Source organism: Cryptomeria japonica, chromosome 6, assembly GCF_030272615.1.
Source record: "Cryptomeria japonica chromosome 6, Sugi_1.0, whole genome shotgun sequence".
Classification (NCBI taxonomy): domain Eukaryota; kingdom Viridiplantae; phylum Streptophyta; class Pinopsida; order Cupressales; family Cupressaceae; genus Cryptomeria; species Cryptomeria japonica.
The window spans coordinates 484,303,146-484,324,678 of record NC_081410.1 but is presented as its reverse complement, the minus strand read 5'-3'; the positions used below and the strand labels follow the sequence as shown (position 1 = coordinate 484,324,678).

General features: G+C 39.8%; 1 protein-coding gene across 12 annotated transcripts in view; it reads left to right on the top strand.

The window, feature by feature from the left end:
* Nucleotides 1-21,246, top strand: part of LOC131052772 (lysine-specific demethylase JMJ27) — a 107,485-nt gene extending 86,239 nt beyond the window's left edge. For 3 of the 12 annotated variants that reach the window (XR_009107511.2, XM_059207446.1, XM_059207445.1), the window contains one exon: nucleotides 19,957-20,076. Coding sequence is in view for 7 of the 12 variants with exons in the window: in XM_059207446.1 (XP_059063429.1) it covers nucleotides 19,957-19,966 (10 nt within the window). In the remaining 5 variants the exon portion in view is untranslated. Of the gene's footprint in view, nucleotides 1-19,956; nucleotides 20,077-20,233; nucleotides 20,305-20,403 lie in introns of those variants that run through there. The other 9 variants (XM_059207447.1, XM_057987379.2, XR_009107510.2 and 6 more) reach the window with 8 other exon arrangements.
* Nucleotides 21,247-21,533: the final 287 nt, after the last annotated feature.

Genomic DNA, 21,533 nt, shown 5'->3' with positions numbered 1-21,533 from the left:
CAAAGATACCTTGGCTAATGACACAATGGAAGGCAAGTTGCATGATGATAGGTACAAAGTAGTTGAGGAACTCATTTTTTATAAAGATGATATATATCTAGTTCTAGGATCAAGGATGAAAGAAAAGATTCAAAGAGCCTGTCATTACTTCCCTTTTAGTGAACATCAAGGATACTATAAAACATTTAAACAAGTGAGAGAACGATTTACTTGGAAGGGTCTCAAGGGGGGTGTCTTAAAGCATGTCAAAAAACGTATGGTTTGTCAACAAAATAAGTTAGAACAAACACTTGCGCTTACCAATTCCAGAAAAAAACTAAGAAAGTATTTCAATGGATTTCATCATAGGTCTGCCAAAAGTACAGGGGAAGGATTGTATCTTTGTGGTCGTAGATCAACTCACCAAGTACGTTCTTGTCAATGTCATATCTTTTGAATATAGAGTTGCATGAGTGGCTGATCTATTCTTTAGAGAAATATTTAAGCTACATGGACTGTCTAAAAATATTGTTAGTGACCAAGGTAGTAAATTTATTAGTTTATTCTGGCAAGAACTCCATTGGTTGACTAGGACAAAATTAACCTCAAGCACTAGCTACCACCCACAAACGGATGGGAAAACAAAAATCATGAATAAATGGCTTGAAATGTATTTAAGAAATTATAATACAGGACAACAAACAACAAGGGTTAAACGGCTTCATCTTGTAGAATATTGTTACAAATCCACTCACCATATGTCAGTTAGAGTGAATCCTGTCAAGGCACTATATGGTTATGAAACATTATCATTTGTGGTTTTGATTCTCGTAGATAATAGAGTCCATGGAGCTAGGTACTTGGTGTAGTAAAGTATGGATATTTTAAAAAATCTCAAAGAAAACTTACAACAAGCTCAAAATCAGCAAAAAAAAAATGCTGATCACCACAGTTTGGAAAGAACATTTGGAGTTGGAGACTTGGTTTTCCTAAGGTTACAGCCTTGTAAGAAATCTTCTCTCAAGGGAAGTGATGCAAAGAAGTTCAAACCACAAATCTATGGGCCTTATAAGATTACACAAAGAATTGGAGAGGTAGCTTATGAGTTGGAGCTACCAACAAATAGTGGAATTCGTAATGTCTTTCATGTATCCCCCCTTAAGAAAGTGCTAGGCCAACATATTATACCATGCCCAAAGTTACCCCGGCTTGATGATGAGGGTAAATTGATTTTGGAACCTGAAACAATCCCTTGACATGAGAGCAAGGAAGTTAAGAAATAAATTTATCTTAGAATATTTGGTTAAGTGGAAGAAGTTGCCTACAAAGGATGCCACATGGGAAGGAGCAAATATCTTTGATCATCCCAATTTAAAATTGCTTGAGGACAACCAATCTTGGGAAGGCCGGACTGTCATGCCTCTTTCACATTTAAACGTTCCCAACTAAACAAAATACCCATTGATCCCAGCAAGTCTTAAAAAGGCTGCCAATCCTCAGTTCAAAATTTATAGCAAGGCAATTGTTTGAACAGATATGATCTTCTTCAAACAAAGAAGAAATAAATATTAACTTAAAGGTTGAGAGGCACCCCAAGGGTTGTGACCATTAAAGAATTAGGGTACATAAGAAGATAAATCTAGGGGAAGGAAGGGGAATTCAGAGCAAAGATAATTATTTATTTTTTCTCCATGAATATGATACGATAATTCAACAATTTTGAGGACAAAACTCCTCATACATCAGAAATTCAAGGGCGAAAACCCTCAACTTCTTCAAGTTAGTTGACAAAAGTCCCTTACTCTAACAAGAGTATTTCAAGACATTTGTACAAATAAAATAGCTGCAAACTACAAGAAGATTAGAGCAGATATTCAAAATAGGTTTGTCTTTTCCTGAATTATATTATTAAATTTTCAATCTATAATATATATCAAAAGAATAATGGTACTTGTAAGCCTTATTGTGAATGTGGGATATTTATTTTAAACAAAATAAATTCCCCAAAGACAGGTTTTGCTGAAGTTGCCTGAAAGTTAGAGAACACTGGTATTTTCCTCAAATAATACACAACTAAAATAGAAAAGTGAAATCTTTATCTAGTAGAAATGTTTTGAAGTTCCTTAAACAAAAATGTTTCTTTATAAGCAGCTTTCCATGCATTATTTTTCGGTTGGAGAACAAGCAACCATTTGGTATTGGGTGAATAAATGAGTGGCAGGACTGGGGGATATTAATTCTATCAAATTTTGCGCAGTCTTGTACCCAGCCACATGCTTTATTTTGTTCTTCTGCATAATCAAGACTTGGTGGGCTCTTTATTAGCCAACATTCTCAATCATCGTTTTTTGTTCAATATCAAATAATAAATTACTATTGATTACATTTTTCTTGCATAGTTTTCCTACACATGGACAAGAAATAGACAAAAACATAACATGGAAGAGGGAAGTTCATCTATTTAGTTCATGTTTTTTGTACAGTGAAAAAGTGGGTAGTTATTTCAGCTTGTAACAATATTCACAACTCAGCCTCTAGAAAAATACTTATCCTAGAACATAATGTGATAGTTGTACTTTGTATATCATTCTATTTCACTAGGTATAACACACATACTTCGAGAACATTTCTGGAATTTATTTTGCCTATGGTTCATGTTAAAAAATTGAAGGGACATGTAATCATTGAAACCTAGGGTTTCTATTAGCATACATACACTGCAATGCAATTTGGAATCCTTAATACAAGGTTTAACTTACAAGGAGATATGAACCTTGATATGTCATATGCTCTCCATGTGAGTCATGATTCACCCTTTGTTGCTTCAAATAAAGTGCTGCATCTTAACTTTATTCCCTTGTCTTATTTAAACACATCGACTCCTTATAATGTGGTAGGTTTTAAAATTTAATTGGTTGGCAAGAATTATGAGAACCAAATCGATTTCTAAGGTGTTGCTTACCCTTCCAATTCCATGTTGGCTCCATAGTTGTGGTTTTATTTGTTTACGTTTCAATGGAACTCAACTTTGAGTAGCAATCCCACTATAAATACAAATGATGACAAGGAAGGCACAAATTAATCATTAGAAGAAGTAGCTGGTTAATTCCTTTTAGAACGTGTAATGGCCCCGTTTTCGTGAGCATCAGAGTTCAAGGGATTAGGCTATTACTTGGACTCTCGTAGGCTAATATTTTTGGATAGAGAGTCTTAGTGGCAGTTAATGGAGGTTGTTGCCACTCTATGTCTTTAGTTCAGTCTCAGGTTCAGTTCCAGGCCTTTGTTTAACAGTGTTTGAGCTTAGTTGAGGAACTTACTATTTATAGTAAGTCAATCTAGCAGTGAAGCTATTTTTAGTCAGGGCAACTGGACAAATGGGGGTTATATAGTGTTGACCCTAGCTTTTGACGACATGTCAAAAGACTGAATATTGAGGGAGATATTAATATTTGTGTGGTTAAGTTATATTTAATCTTAAAGAGGTTATTATAAAGTTATATTATTAACTTTATTAAAAGTGGGCCACTTAAATATTATAAAGTGAATATAAAAAAGGTACGCCTAAATGGGGGATTAATTGAATTGATGCATAAAGTATATTAAATACATTTTAAATGTATTTAACTCCTTTCAAGAAGGAAATCATACTTTTGGGGGAATTGTGTCTTTTGAGGGTTATAAGAAGCAAAGAAGACAATTCAACCTCATACGATTGATTATTTGACATTGTTTCTTTTTGGCTTCTCTGTGCAATTGTTTGAGACAAGGGTTACAGCGAGTTTTCACCATCGGAGAATGATAATTTTTCATGGATATGTGATCTTGAGGTTGTGGAAGATCCGCTGAATCATTGCATTCTGAGAGGGCTTCATTCTGGAGTCCATTTGTGCTTCATCAGAGCTTATTTAATTCAGTTATTTGCAGATTTCCAAATAAAGAGGGTTACACTTGGGTGAGATGCCTTCTTTCAGCAGTTACAGACATCTGGGAGGTAGGTCGTACATTCTCCTTGGCTGGCCGTACATTTTCAGATTAGCACGTGTGGTCCTGAAAAGGAGTGTTTGACTAGGAAGGCTGAAATGCCTATTCTTTTTGCCTTTAGACTACTTCACCTTGATCGCCTAGCATTCTTAGGCTATTCCATCTCTTTTCTAGCTTGGAGAAATTGCATTCTGGAGTTGTGCACCTTGTTTTGTCAGTTTCACAGTTTTGGCTAGCAAGTTTCAAAATTTTCTTAGTTAAATAATCTGAGGACCTTCGGGTATGTTTTATGTATTAGTTTCAATTGTAGCAGTTACCTGATACTGAATATAGTTGCAGTTACTCTATACTTGTCAATTCAGTTTTATGTGCATTTCTTGCCTGACTCACTTATTTTTTACTTAAAATTCTTCAAAACCTTTGAAATACAAAAACAAGACAACATTTGCATCAGTAGAAGAGTTAGAACCAGTAGGGTTCTTACAACAGTATCAAAGCTCTGATCCTGCATTCCTGGAGGGTTAGAAGTTCTTATGCATCAACATCAGTTTGGGCCTCACAGGTTTTACTCACGCAGGATGCCTGGTTTACAGGGAAACCAGGAACAATTTGAAGAGATACCATTGGGAAATAATTGAGCTCACACGGTTGACATTTGAGTGACCCGCACTCTTGCATTGTTTCAGTGATGGGAAAGATGAAGTCCATTGAGGAACTTATGGTAGAATTTGTTGATTGTAACTAGGTACAATGCGGATTCCAATTGCCTTAAGGCAACATTGGAATCCACCAAGGGCTGGGCCCTTCTCTCCCTTCTCACACGCCACACTAAAGGGGAAACGTGTTCCCTCTAAGACACACGCCACTCAAAAGGGGAAACGTGTTCCCTCTAATAGGGCCGACCCTATAAACAAAAGTAGTAAAATAAATAAAAGAATCAGCACCAAGCCGACCTCAAATAGGTCCTCGTGTCTCATATAAATAAACAACTCTTGACCTCATTCACATATCAGATCATTCTACACATCATGCAGATTAGCTCTCAAGTTGAAGCGAAAATAGTCAGTTATCTGCTGTGCTTGAATGCGAATTACATCTGCTACTAAGGTGTAAACTTCAAGTGTGATTATCTCCAGTGAACGGTGCGAACTACTATCAAGGATCAGGCTTCCAAATGTGCAGACCAAGTCACTGGTTGGTGAAGTCAAAGTGTAGATCTGAGGTGCAGACTTAACACAGATTGAGTAAACTACATCAGCCCTAAGTGTGGCCATATCAGACCTCTTAAAAGATAAGTGTTGTAATCAGAATATTGTGTCTAATTCATAATCAGATTTGAGGATCTCTTCTTGTTGGGTTTTTCCTCCTAGGAGGTTTTCCTAGGGTAATGTTGTCTTGTCTCATTTTGTTTGTTTTTGTCATTTTCTAAGTTGAAATCCATAACTAAAATAATCTAATTCTAGTTACTAAATCTATTTTCTGAGTTTTTCTGTTAATCTGAAAGTAAAAACAACATGGTATCAGAGCCCTAGGTTATATATATTTAACTTTAAGATTTCAGTAGTCTTTTATTTTCAGTTTGCTGTTTCATTTTCAGTTAGGACAATGACAGGGCTGAAAGTTGAAGATAGGCTCGAAGGGGCACTTAACTTTGCTGCCTGGAAGGTTCGCATCCTACTTGCTCTTGAGGAAGATGATCTCCTTCAGTTTGTGCAAGACAAAGAGCTGACTGCGCCCACAGATCAAGAAGAACTAAAGTAGTTCAAAAGGAATGCCCTCAAAGCCAAAAAGCTCATCATTGACTCAGTCAGAGATCACCTTGTCACCTCTATCTCCAAATTCACTACAGCCAGAGAGGTATTCAATCATCTAGAAGGTATTTATGAGATCAATAACCTCAGTAGAGCAATTGCATTAAGGCAACAATTACTTCACATTAAAATGGCAAAGGAAGATTCAATTATGTCTTACTTCATGAAGATCTCTGAACTAAAGGATCAACTAGGCTCAATTGGTCATAACATAGAAGACATCGACATTGTCATGATCTCATTGAATGGTCTCCCAGATTCATGGGATTCCTTCATTCAATCCATAAGTGGGAGATCTGAATTCCCAACCTTTGATCGTCTTCAGAACGATTGGCTTCATGAGGAATCTCGCCTTGCCACAAGAGGAAAACTCAAGAGTCCTCAAGTGGATGATCAGCATATGCTTGCAACCCAATGCAAGAAAGGTGATAATTAGAAGAAGAATAATCCTAAGGGGAATAGAGAATTCAGACCACCCAACTCTCAGAATTCTTGGAAGAAGCCAAGAGATCTCTCTCGTGTTCGATGTTTTAGATGTGACAAATATGGTCACCATGCTAAAGAATGTCAGAATGAACCCTCGCAAGCCAACCTAAATGAGGTCTCAGAACAAAATGAAGACTTCTTATTCATTTCTGCCTTGTCAAGCAGCATACCCTCAGATAGTAACACATGGTTGATTGACAGTGGTGCTTCCAGACACATCACAGGCTATCGTGAGCATCTTTTAGACTTAGTGGAAAAGGATACCAGTCTACATGTGGTAATTGGTGATGATGCTCGATATTCGGTAAGAGGTTCTGACACTACCTCTTTAAATTTAAATTCTGGTATTTCATTTCACCTTAATGATATCTTATTTGTTCCTGGAATTAAAAGAAACTTAATTTCTATTTCCGCTCTAGAAGATAAAGGTTATCAAGTAGCATTTTCTGAGGGTAAAGTACTTGCTTGGCCTAAGAAATCTAGTTTTAAATCTGCTCGTGTTATTGGAAATAGATATGATAGTTTGTATAAGCTCTCATTATTGAGGCCCCTGAATCCTGTGAACTATGGCATCGAAGGCTTGGACACTTACACTTTCAAGCTCTTTCTTCCCTCGGAAAGATAGTTAAAGGTATGCCTAAACTCAGTCAATTTCATGATGATACTTGTAAAGGTTGTGTTATAGGTAAAAATGTTAAAAGTTCTTTTCATAGAAGTGAAAGTAGAGCTAAAGAAAAATTAGAACTTGTTCATTCTGATTTATGTGGACCTATGTCCATAGCTTCTCCTAGTGGATGTCTCTACTTTCTTCATAGATGATTTCTCTAGGAAAACTTGGATTTATTTCTTAAAGACTAAAGAATCTGATGAAGTCTTAAGTAGATTTAAAGAATTTAAGGCATTGATTGAAAACATTTCTGGTAAAAGAATTAAATGTTTAAGGTCTGACAATGGAGGTGAGTATACCTCTGGCAGTTTTTATGACTTCTGTGTTGAGTCAGGAATTAAGAGGGAGTTCTGTGTTCCCTACAATCCTCACCAAAATGGAGTTGCTGAAAGAAAGAATAGGACCATTGTTGAGGCTGCAAAGGCTATGATCCATGATCAAGACTTGCAGACTTTTCTTTGGGCTGAGGCTTTTAGAACAACAGTCTATATTCAGAATAGATGTCTCCACCGTGTTCTAAAGAATATGACTCCTGAAGAAGCCTTCTCAGGATCCAAACCTGACATCAGCCACTTGAGAATTTTTGGAAGTCTTGTATATGTTCATGTGCCTAAAGAAAAGCGAACAAAGTTGGAGCCTTCCGGAAAAAAGGGGATGCTAGTTGGATACAGTGAATCCTCTAAAGCCTTCAGGATTTACATTCCAGGCCAAATGTATGTTGAGGTAAGTAGGGATGTTACGTTTGAAGAAGATATTGCTTTTCAGAAATCAAAAGGTTCACTTGTTGTTGATGAGGTTAATAATAATCAAGATATGAATATTGATACTAACCTTGAGATTCAGAGGGAGTCTGTTGAGCCTCCACCTCAAGAAGAGCATGATGACTCACTTGAGCCCATGAATCCCACTGATATACCTAGTGACATTGTTGTTAGCAAAAAGAGGCCACTTTGGGTGAGAAACACCATTCAAGAAGCTGAAAGATTTGTAGCTCCCAGTGGCACCTTCAGAGAAAGTAAGAGGCCTCAAGTATTCTCCAACTATGTTGCATTGATGAGCAATCTCATTGAGTTTGAGCCATGCAATGTTGAAGAAGCTTTGAACCATCATGCCTGGAAGCTTGCTAAGGATGAAGAATATCAGTCAATCATCAAGAATGATGTTTGGGACTTAGTACCTAGACCCAAAGGTAAATCTGTTGTTTCCTCTAAATGGTTATTTATTATTTAAAAATGCTGATGGTAGTATTGAAAAATATAAAGCTAGATTTGTAGCTCGTGGTTTCTCTCAAAAGGAAGGCATAGATTATGAAGAAACATTTGCTCCTGTTGCTAGGTATACCTCTATTAGAACTATAATAGCTATTGCTGCAACTAGAGGTTGGAAGCTACATCAAATGGATGTTAAGACTGCCTTCCTTAATGGTGTCATTGAGGAAGAAGTCTATATTGAACAACTTGTGTGTTATGAGATTCATGAAAGAGATACTCATGTGTGCAGATTGAAGAAAGCTCTATATGGCCTCAAATAGGCTCCTCGTGCTTGGTATGAAACAATTGATAAATACTTGTTAAGTTTAGGTTTTTGTAAAAATGATGCTGATTCTAACATTTACTTCAAAATGTCCAATGATGAAATGCTAATTCTTGTTCTATATGTGGATGATTTATTTCTTACTGGTAAAGATGAGCTTATCATTAGATGTAAGAAAGGATTAGCTTCAGAATTTGAAATGAAAGATTTAGGTCTAATGCATTATTTTCTAGGACTAGAAATATGGCAAAGATCTAACGAAATTTTCTTAAGTCAAGGAAAGTATTCTATTGATATCTTGAAAAGATTTAGAATGATGGATTGTAAATCCATGTTTACTCCTATGGAATCTACTTAAAGAAATTGAGTGTTTCTGTAGTTAACTCTGATTTTGCAGATCCATCTGAGTACAGACAATTGATTGGATCCCTGATGTATCTAGTTAACACTAGACCAGATATATGCTATGCAGTGAATACTCTCAGCCAGTTCATGAGCATGCCTAAACATGTTCATCTTGTTGCAACCAAGCACATCCTAAGATACTTGTGAGGCACAGTTGGCTATGGGCTGAAGTATCCACTTAACACTTCAATAACCTTGGAAGGTTATTCAGATGCAGATTGGGCAGGAAGTGTCAAGGACAGGAAAAGCACTTCTGGCATTTGTTTCAGCTTAGGATCCGCAGTGATCTCTTGGGCTTGCAGAAAATAGTCCTCAATAGCACTAAGTACAACTGAAGCTGAGTACATTGCAGCAAGTGTTGCTTCTAGAGAAGCGGTGTGGCTTCATAAGCTCCTTGCTGGGTTGTTTGGACAACCTTGGGAATCTATAGTTATTCATTGTGATAATCAGAGTTGTATAAAGATGTCTGTCAATCCGGTCATTCATGACATGTCAAAACATGTGGAGACTCATTATCACTTCATTCGAGATATGGTGCAAAGATGCACCATTCAGCTGAAGTATGTCAACACTGATGATTAGATAACAGATATTCTTACCAAGCCCTTGTCAAGAGTGAAGTTTGTGTACTTTAGAGACAGACTTGGTGTTGTGGAAAATGAAACATTAATTGAGAAGGAGTCTCAACCTCAGTGATACTTGTTGTTTGCCACATACGGGTAAACGATTAAATGCAGAAAGTAAATGCATAGAACATAATGGAAATATATTAAATAACTAGTCTCTGTATTAATTCAACAATCCATGTACATCAAGTGCTTATAACATTAAACCTAGATACGACTATCATGATGATACTAAGAAGGAATGGTATGCAATATATAATACCCGAAGGGGTGCGACCAACCGTCGCGTCCAACTGCCCTTCGGGACGACTAACTAACTGACTGCCGTAACTCATTATTACCGATGACAACATAAACATAATATGACAACATAACATAATGATTATTCTCGGCAACATCAGCCCCCCCAAGAAAAGTTGTCTTTGGACGACTTAATACAAAATAGAGAAGACATAAAACAGAACCAAGGTAGAGAACTGTTGACGCTAGTCGAGCCTGGAACTTATACACCTGCTGCGTCCTCGCCTGAAAACCCTTTTCTGCTACCATCCGATGCTCAAGTGCGGATGTCACCATTATTGCTTCCACAAGGAGTTCTTTTTTTTCCTTGACATCACAGTCCTTCGGTGCCTAAACCAAACTTGTCTGCAAAACACGCTTTTCAGTCTCAGCCTCCACCAACTGCTACTCAAATGATATTGTCTCCCTAGCCAATTTGTCCTCAATAGCCACCCGCGCTGCCCTCTTGGCATCCAACTCTTGGGTACGCTGAGCGAAGTTTCACGCTAGTACTGCCTCCAACCTGGTGGTCAGCTCCTCCCAAGCCCTCTGTGCATCCACCAAGGCAACCTCTCGTCCAGCCGAGACATACTCCGAGTTCCTCTAAGCGTACCATTCATGCCTGGAAGTGGCCACAACCTTCGGGCACAAAGGCTACAAGACACCTCAAATCCTCCATCACACTCCCCAAAGTTTGATAACTGAACTGAATAACTCCCTGGTGCCATATGACTTCGCGTGCCTACAATGCCTTCCTTCAGACTCTATTTGTTTTCAACCTCCAAATCCGTCTCCCTCTACGGTTTATGGCTTCCCGCCAATGCTTAGCTGCAGGCTTCTTTCTCACTGTACGGGACAACCCCAACACTTACCGTGACTTCTTGGATGCCCCTTACCCAACTCCAAAAAGTGTAGTGTAGCTCAAAAATAAACTGGGGGTCTGGGGCAGCGCCCTAGCGGGGTCGAGGGGCAGCGCCCCCGCCGCCAACACCAATTTACAACCCTCAGAACCACACGAAAGTCCATGGCGCACATCATTTCTGTGATATTTTATTATGTCAAAACCCTTCTTCTCCACTCTAACATTTTCAATGTCCTGGCTCCAGATGTCATCGAATGATTTTTCAATCTGGTCGTTTTTTTTTTTCACTGTAATGTCCACGATGGCACCTCGGCCATACAACATCCCTGTACGGTCAACAACAACACTGACACCTCCAATCGTATGACCACCTTCCCGTGCGGTCAACACCCTCCACTATACGGATCACCCCATACGGAATACACGACCAACCGTCTACCATACACACCCTACGGGCCTCCTTCTGCACGTCGAATGCTTAACTACCTCCTGGATGGCTATGTATGCCTTCCCTATGCTTGCACGCTGCGTTGTTGGCCGAAGTGCGTGTTTGTGTGTCTGTGCGTTCGGGCGGGGGGTGTTGCATGTGCGTGTGTTTATGTCTTCGATTGTGCTTTATGCCTTGCGGCGGCGGTGGTATCCACCGCATGGCGGTTCCACCGTCGGTGTTGCCATCGCACGGTGGTTCCACCGCCGGTGGCCCCCACCGTCGGTATTGCCACCGCACGGTGGTTCCAATTTTTTATTTTTATTTATGCCGTACGGATTGTATGGTTTTTTTTTAATAATTTTTTCTAAATGTCCAGATTCGGCTCGTGTTTCGTGCCTCTGGGATCACCCTTTCTCGGTTTGCCTCGCTCGAGAGTCTCCCGCTTTGGTCCCGTGCCTCTCGAGTCGCCTGCCTAGCCTCTCGAGTCCCCTTCCATCCTCTCGGGTCCCCCTCCAGACTCTCAGGTGTCCTTCCGGCCTCTCAGGTCCCCTGCACGCTTCTCGTGGTAGAGTTTCAATTTGGACCCGTTGGTGGCAAGTCTATTTTCAATGGCCATCCGAAGACCTGAAACCACAAATTCTACAGGGACCACGGTCTCCTTCCCGTACATAAGAAGAAGAAGAATAATAAAGATTTTGAAGGCTGCGGCCTTCCACAGAGGGTTCCAATTGTTGCCGACACAAATGATCTTGGGATTATCTATGTCACCGAGGTTTGGGGCGTCTCCCTTTCAATATTCTCTGTATTCCGGCAGGTACACCTCCTCTGTTACTTGCTCTAGTTCCTCTACTTCGAGCCTGTAGCTTTGGAACATTTCGTAATCCTCCATTTGCCAGTGGAAGAGCCCATTCAATGACCCCATCTCATCCTCGGAGCACTCTCCTAGTTTGAGAATCCCTTCATCGTTGGGCTCCTTGTAGCCCCGTCCTTCGTTCCTCAGGTCGCCTTCTCCTTCACCCTCCGATTCTGAAGATGATGCCAGTTCCTCACTAACTAACCGTGTCCTGATGTCTATGACAAACTTCCTTCCTCCATTCTCCATAGACAGAGTGTTCTTCTTCCAGTTGTGGGTGGTCTTGGCTGCCACCAGCCACCCTCTCCCTAAGATCGCATCATACCCTTTTTTCTTTAGTGGGATTACCATGAAGTCCAGTATGAAGGGTTGCGTCCCGATGGTAACTTGCTGGCCCATTAGTGTCCCGATGGGTTTGATTCCATGCCGATCTTCTCCCAGCAGATTGAATGTAGATGGCCACAGCGTCGGCTTCCCCAGATTCCGCCAGGTTTCTTCTGGAAGAACATTCACTCCTGATCCACCATCGACGATGGTATCGGTTAGAATGGTGCCAAGGATACCCATCTCCACAATGGCCGAGTTCCTTCCAGTGTTACCTGCCAACAGCATGGGGTCTATTGCAGACCCCTTAGGAAAATCTGTGCGGTGGTTGGTATTGGTGCGTGGTTGGGAGCGATTATCCAGCAATGCCGTTCGTAATTGAGGCATCGTCTGGAGGAGGTCATGTACCTTCACAGGCACCTCCAGTTTTAATTTTAAAATTTGATTTAGTATAGCATCCTTCGCCTCCGGTCGGCTGGAAGTACCCGCCGTACCCTTCGCCTTCGCCCTTTCTCGTATCTCTTTCTCAATTTCTTCCCGTGCTTCTTGTACCCTTTGCTTCTCCGTCTCCAGGTCTGGGCACATTGCATGTCTGGCTTGGGCGCGGGTTACGACCAGCACTTCCTCTTCTTTGGTTTCCTCGATATTGAGCAAGTTGACGCCGGACTTCGGGTAGGTGGCGTCTTCGTGGTCTCCCAATCTGCACCATTTGCACAAATATTGTGTGGCCTCTCCCTTCGGGCAGTCTCGGGCGAAGTGCCCCCACGGGTTGCACGCTCTGCATTGTACCATCGGTCGACCTTTGGAGTCGTATTGGATCCGGCTCCTTGTATTGTTATTGTTGTTTCGTTCTCCCCACTAGTTATCTCGGTAGCCTCCCGATGTTGCATTGTTGTTCGCCTGGGAGCTGCCGGTACCGCCCAATGTAGTTGGTTGTTCCTGCGTAAGCAATTCTTGTTGGTTCCGTGTTTTCATGTTGTAGGGGCATTCCCTGGTGGGATGCCCCATCAACTGGCATATATCACAATAGGCCTTCTTTTGGCAGGAGCCTTTCGTGTGGCCGTCCGTCTTACATTCCGTGCACCAAAGCTCCCCTTCGTTGGTCTTGCTCGGACCTCCTTTCATAACCTTCAGCTCTTTCATCATCCTCAGCATGTCCTTCTGCAGGGCTTGTACCTTTTTGCCGGACTCGTCATCGCTGCTGCTTCCCTCGGAAGAGTCATCATCCTCGGACGAGCTATCCTTCTTTTTCTTCTTGGATGTCTTGGTCTCGCTCTCGAGATCCGTCGCTCTATTATATGCATCTTCGTATGAGGTTGGTGGAACAATTTTCATCTTCTTCCGGATGGAGTGTTTCAGTCCCTCCATGAACCATCTCTTTTTCAACCCATCCGCTGGTTGACTCTCCATTTTCCCCAACAGTTCCTTGAGCCGCTGACTATAGGCTCGAACCGTCTCATTCTTGTTCTGCTTTGTGCCATAGATTTCGGCGACTATTTCATTGTCGTCTCTGAGGAGGCGAAACTCTATCCCGAACTCCTTCAGGTCGGGCCATGTGCCGACTTTGGTTTTATCTGTATCGGAGTACCAGTCGATGGCCACTCCCCTTAAGGTTGTTGGAAATTGTGTTACCCATTCGTCCTGGTCGGTAACACCGTTCGCTGACCATATGGTTTCGCAAGTGCGGCAATGGCGGACGGGATCTTCCTTCCCCTCGCTGTTGAACTTCGGCAACTTCTGTTTACTGGCCATCCCACCACTGGGTCTCGCTCCTCTGGTGCCTTGTGTGCTTGTACCTGGTGATCCTCTGCCTCCGCCTCCTGCACCTGACCCTCCACTCGTGGGTCCTCCAGAGAATGTTGTTGACCCCGAACCGAACAAATTGCCTCTCGTACGGTACCCTTGTGCTCCCTCGGCACTGTCGGTCGTACCGTCACCTTCGGTCATCTCCCTCCGGTTGTCCTCCGAAATGGACAAGTTCTTTAGTAGGTATCTGGTAGCGTCAATTAGGTTTAGATTTCGCCTTGTTTGTTCCACCAATTCTTCGCGACTTCGTACCCTACAGTGGTATTCTGGCGAACTGTAGAGTTCTCCTTCGGCACCCTCCGTGACTCCTAGGTTCCCTTCAGGCCACCCTATGACAGTGTAGAGAGTGTAATTCTGGTAGAGAGTGTAATTCTCTCCGTCTATCTCTGCCTCCGCAACCTCCGTGACACCTCCTGGGTTCCCTTCGAGCAACCCCTCGGTCGGTCGTCCCTCGGCAAGCTGCCTTAGCCTACGCCTTCGTTCTATTTGCTGTCTGAGATTCAACGCTCTTTGTGCCACTTCCCATTCGTCACTTTATATCTTTTTATTTTTGTCCTTATTTAGTATATTTGGCATAAATCACTTCCGTACATAGCAAGCACACACCATGTACACAATTTTTTTTTTTAATCATTTTCCCTTTCGGCTACAATTTATATCAACATTGTGTTGGGATTATTACAGGGTTCAATTTCCCCTTCGCCTCTTGCCATCACTCTGCATCCCAACGACGATTGTTCTGTTTGCGCGTCGCCGACCTCTGGGTTAATCTCACCGACGGGTAGGCCCATCGTGTCCGTACGCCATCCGCTCCTTGCTTTCCCGAGTATGTCTAGGCAACGGCGCCAAATGTTTGCCACATACGGGTAAACGATTAAATGCAAAAAGTAAATGCACTGAACATAATGGAAATATATTAAATAACCAGTCTTTGTATTAATTCAACAGTCCATGTACATCAAGTGCTTATAACATTAAACCCAGATACGACTATCATGCTGATGCTAAGAAGGAACGGTATGCAATATATAATACCCGAAGGGGTGCGACCAACCGTCGCGTCCAACTGCCCTTCGGGACAACTAACTAACTGACTGTCGTAACTCATTATTACCGACGACAACATAAACATAATATGACAACATAACATAATGATTATTCCCGACAACACTTGTGTTGTATCAACCACTCTATGCGGGCAATGCAAGGTGGTATTCTTCTCAGGGAGAAGAACAAATGTAACCATCCTCTGCGGGTAATGTAAGATGGTAGAAAAGATCCTCTCCACGCTCTGCAGGCAATGTAAGGTGGATCCATTCTATGCTTGTGTGCAAGATGGAAGACTATGTTATGTAATTCCAATCTATGCTTGTGTGCAAGATGGAAGTCTACAACATTCTGATTATGTAATCCATTCTTTGTTGGTGTGCAAGATGGAAGATTAATATATTCTGATTACGTAATTATTTCCTCCCTAGTTAAGAGGGAGTGTTGATTGTAACTAGGTAGAATGCGGATTCCAATTGCCTTAAGGTAACATTGGAATCCGCCAAGGGCTGGGCCCTTCTCTCCCTTCTCACACGCCACACTAAAGGGGAAACGTGTTCCCTCTAAGACACATGCCACTCAAAAGGGGAAACGTGATCCCTCTAATAGGGTCGACCCTATAAATAAATGTAATAAAATAAATAAAAGAGTCAGCACCAAGCCGACCTCAAATAGGTCCTTGTGCCTCATATAAATAAACAACTCTTGACCTCATTCACATATCAGATCATTCTACACATCATGCGAATTAGCTCTCAAGTTGAAGCGAAAATAGTCAGTTATCTGCTGTGCTTGAATGCGAATTACATCTGCTGCTAAGGTGTAAACTTCAAGTGTGATTATCTCCAGTGAAAGGTGTGAACTGCTGTCAAGGATCAGGCGTCCAAAAGTGCAGACCAAGTCACTGGTTGGTGAAGTCAAAAGTGCAGATCTGAGGTGTAGACCTAACACAGATTGAGTAAACTACATCAGCCCTAAGTGTGGCCATATCAGACCTCTTAAAAGATAAGTGTTGTAATCAGAATATTGTGTCTAATTCATAATCAGATCTGAGGATCTCTTCTTGTTGGGTTTTTCCTCCTAGGAGGTTTTCCTAGGGTAATGTTGTCTTGTCTCATTTTGTTTGCTTTTGTCATTTACTAAGTTGAAATCCATAACTAAAATAATCTAATTCTAGTTACTAAATCTATTTTCTGAGTTTTTATGTTAATCTGAAAGTAAAAACAACAGAATTCATGCAGGCTTTTCAAAACCATGATAAGAATCTAACAAGGCTTCTACGACATCTGGAAATATTGGATCCTTTGTTTGCAAAAGAAAGGAAAGCACATGCTAATGCAAATGATTTTACCAATACAAAAGATGCATTAGGGAAGGAGGAAGTCCTTGGAGATGTTGATAACATGACACAAAGGTATGACAATAATTCTGATTTTCAAACTATTGAGCATAATCATGATGTAGATGTGATGGTACATGAGGAAAATGATGAGGAAGGATCTACATATATTGGCACGCAAATTGGAAGTGTCAAAGTTGAAGAATGTGCAGAAAATATAAGTCCTAATAATTCCCGTATTAAGAACAACATTCCATTACCTTCACAAAATCATAAGGTGACAAATAAATCACATGAAGATGACTATGCGATGGAGTCTCCTAACATTAGCATTGAAGTTTTGCATGTTGAACGTGAAGGTTGTATTGTGGATTCAAGCCACAAAAGTCTGATGTTGTATATCAGACCTTAGAAACAAGCTAGAAGGTTCATATGTTGACATGGAAATGGAAGTGTGTGAAGATGCTGTCATATCTGCAGCTTCTACCTTGCCAGTTAAGCCATCCAATGAGGTGCTTAGCAGCAGTACCTTGGATGTTGATATGTGCACTGATGATAGCACACAAGTTGTTGCTAATCATGAGGTGAGTGATGTGATACAGCCTCATATCACAGTGCAGATTTTGGGTCAGAACACTTGCATGGGAGTCATCTAGAGTCACTATATCTGGAAAACAATGAATATCCTACTGCACTGAATCACAAGAAGCCATAGATGTAGCAACACAAGTATCAACAAATGCAACAATAGATGGTGGAGATGAAATCTCAATGCCCGTCATTGGTCTACATTTTTTATCCCCAAATGATGTGCTCACACAAGATTCTTCAGTGTGAACATCTGATATATCAGCTGCTGTTGGAATGAATGAAATCTTTGAAGAAGTAGAATAAATATTCTGCGAAAATTTAGCACTTCTAATGTATCTTCATCATATGAAATATTATCACAATCATCAAGGAGCATCAGCATTTCCAAAATTGGAATTGGGAGTGGATCATTATTTAGATCTCCAAACATGCTCCAAATTTTCATCCAAGAAGAAAAAGGAGAATTAAAATACGAGAGGATATTCCTTGTGTTTGTGTCAACATTAAGATGCATGGTTTCAAGAATATAACTAGTGTAAAGATACCACTCTCTATTCTCCCCATCATTTTGTGGTTAAGGAATCACTTCATAGAAGTAGGGCAAAAGGCTAAGCCATTTGAAATGCTTCATCATATTGTCTCGCCAAGCATTATAGTTCCTAGTTTTAAATGCAATTACAATTGGATGGATTGTGATAGCCATGATGGACTCCTCAATTTTAGTCACACAAAAAACAAATCAAGTGACTCAATCCAAAAGACCCCCACAAATTACCTAGATGCCAAAAATAACAAACTAGACTTGATCTTATTACATGCAAATGCCAAGTCATAAGCTCAAAATCATAATTTGAGGACTCTTCGAGTACTTTCCAGAACTCTCCAAACTATCGAGTCCTATCTCTGGCCGAGTCCACTCGTCATTGACTCCCATGGTGAGCCTCAAAGAGTTTTGAGGAGTATTTGTTCGAGTCTCGCCCCAGGACTCTCCTAGTCCTAGACTCAGACTCCCCCCGAGTTTTGGGCATGAACTCTTGGGTTCACTTGGGTGCAGCTAGGGAGGCAAAACAACATAAAAAAGTGACTTTTTCTTCACTTTTTTTTATAGTCCAATCTTGTCCAAAACATTTTTGAACAGCAAAATAGGCAAGGAAGGAGAGGAGAAGAGGGGCATTTGAAATCCAAAAAGACAATGTTGAAGAAACAATTCATCATCATTTTGATACTGTAGCACCTTTTGGTTTGAGGCTTGACAAATTGAGTTACTTTAGGAGGGGAAAGAGGAAGATGTGGATTGTAGTTTGATTGTTTTTCTCATTTTGACATATCATTATATGCAAACATTTATAAACTAAGATGTTGTTATACATTTGATAGTTTGAAACCATGAGTATGAATTATGAATTTTTAAATATTAAGTGTTTGAAGATCATATGACGTGTAATGTTCGAAATATGACAAATTGATACTCAAGATAGGCTTTTACGTTTTCTAAGTGCATATCTTCTTGAATTTTTTTTGTTGTTGTAAATTTGCAGTTTTTTTGCAGAGTCCTAGTCGAGTTTTTTGCCGAGTCCATCTCATGTCCCGAGTTCGAGTCCAAATTTTGGACTGCTGAGTCCACATTGAGTCCAAGTCATCTAAGTTAGCTCAAAATATAGTTTTCACATAGAATTTGATCAATTTGATCAAACCAATATAAAGTATAGAAAAATTCATGTACTTTTAAAAAAAATGGCACCCAAAAAATATTACCGTAGTAGCAAGAATGGAGCTTCGGAAGTTTCCAAAAATGAGAACCACTCAGCAACAATTGTGAAAATCTGCAATTTTTGAATTACTTAGGCACTAAAATCAAAATTTGATTACACTACTGAAAAGGGCATGAAATTTTACCTCAATTTAAAAAATTGCCCAGAAAAAAGAGTTTGGATGATTGAGATATGGCTGGTTTGAAGTTGAATTACAAAATCAAAACTACTGATGGAGAGGGGAGCTAGATTGGAGCAACTTGTTGGTGGTCATTTGGTCATCAAATTTAAGATAGTTTCTTTGATGATCATTTGGCCATCAAGTTTAAGAGAGTCACATGAAAATTTTGAAAAATTGTCATGAAAATTAAGTATTATATATGAAAATAGAGGGTTTTGGGCCCCTTCTGAATTAAATGGTAGGGTATATTTGGGCTGAAAATGCTCCAATAGAAAGTTCACCAAATTTGACCTTCAAATGCCAACTTCTAATTCTTGTAGATATGGTCTCATATATCCAATTTGGACTAAATAAAAGTCAAAATTGACTTTCCTAGACACCTTGAACTCAATGGTGAGCTCAAATTTGCACCAACAAGCTTCAAAATAAACCTGGAATACAAAGCCATAAAGAAAAAACACCAAATTCTAGAGTCTTTTAAACAACAGAAAGGTTTTAAGGCACATTGACAAACTTTGACAATAACAATTAAAAGAGTAAAATTAAGATCATTAGTCTACAAGATTCATAAAACCTGCCTGTTCCTGTCTGCTCCCTCACTTTTAAGTACTGGTAAACCACCATGTCAAACATTGAGGCATAACGTTATGCCAATGCCTAATTATGAAAGCCCTGTAATTGTTTGGATTCAAACAAATGAATTTTGAATGGGACAAATGGTAGAGAGATACAGACAGAGCTCCAGTTCATCTTTGCAAAGTATTGGCAACTTTGAGAACTTCATTTTATTTCTTTGTTATGTTTGATTCTGTAAGAGTTCAACTAGAGATTGCTGTTGATTGTGGGAAGATTATTTTCTCCCCAGGTTGTTTCTTTGAACATATGATGGTAATTAGTATTGTTTACTCCTTGTATTGAACTAATGAAACTTATCGTTCTTTCAAAGTTTGTCATATTTATCACATAATTTACCATCTCATTTTTATTTTTATCTTTTTTCTTCAGTCATGTATAAAACTCGCATTCAACTTTGTTTCTCCGGAAAGTGTCCAAGAATGTGTTCGTTTGACAGAGGAGTTCCGCTTGCTTCCAAAAAAGCATATGGCTACAAAAGATAATTTGGAGGTAAGACAATAAAAAGCATCTCGAGTCTTGTAATTATGTAAAAAATTAAACATGTGTTGGATTTTGGCATTATAATTTTCCTTGTTTAGCCTACCGTTTGCTTGTAAAGTTATTAGATAAGAATTCTGAGGGTAATATGGATGACTGTCCTGAATAGGTGAAGAAACTGACACTTACTGCAGCCAGTTCAGCCGTTAGAGAGATTAGGAAGTTGACACTGGACCCAAAGTAAGATAAACATCAACCATTTCTTACTTCATTCATTTTGGATGAGTTCACTCACATTATGTGGATGATAATGCATATCGATTTTTCTATTGGTTTCAGATGCTTGAGCCTTGGAGAAGAGAATCCAAATCTGACAGATTTGGTTCTACAAAATCTGGAAAATATGAATAAAAGAAAGAGAGAGACCAGCTGAATGTATATATCCTTATTCGTTTATTGTAACCTGGTTAGTTTTAAGGTAAAATGTAAATTCATGTGCATTATAGCCCAAGGTTTTGAGATATAATAAATAGAAATGTATTGGTACCCATTCAAGCAGATTGGTAGTGCAAAAATCAAGCATTCTTTCTACAGAGTATCGACAGATCCAGTTTTGTTTATTTTCATTCATGTTTATGTCCACCTCCACTTGATTACAGTTTAGTTGGTGTTGATCTTCTCTTCAAGTACTCAAAGGGATTGCTTTCCTAGTACAATTGCTGAGGGACCTTTGCTGAGACGAGCTTAATATGCTGAAGCTAAAGAAGTCTTAGATGTGAGGGTTGCATAATTGTTGATAAGTAGAAATGCAAAATCTCATTTCAGCATGATACAAATGGTTTAATGAAATTATGATGGCAGGTTAAGGAGAATAGAAGGGGCGTGGGATAAATTCTGATTGGCATGTTGAGAACGTGTATGATAATAGAGGACATTATGCAAGTGAATATAGCTACTGGAAAAACATATCCGGGAAAAAAAGATGTGGTATTATGGAAAATTGGAGATTAAGCAAATAGAAACTTGTGAATAGAGCACATGGAAACTTGCATGTTTGAATCTGTTTACACAATCTAGATCAAACTAAAGCAACTTGCTACTGACAAGTTTCAATGCCTTTTCACATGCTTGATGGTTCTTCAAATTTAATAAAATTCCCAAGACAGATTGATGTTATTGAAATGGATGAAGCATTGCTGACGAAGAAACATGTTTCCTATGCATTATTGGCAAACTCAATGTTAACAAGGATTCTTACCACGAGCCATGCATCTTGTTCATTAATTTGGTAATTCTGCTCAAAAAACCATATAACATGTATGTAAATTAATTGAGAATAATTGAGGGATGATGACTTTATTTCAAGAATGTGCATGCATGCACTTGTGTACATACATGCATTCAAACACACGTACATACATGCATGTACATAGGGACACATAACACTCGCACGTACACATGCACACACA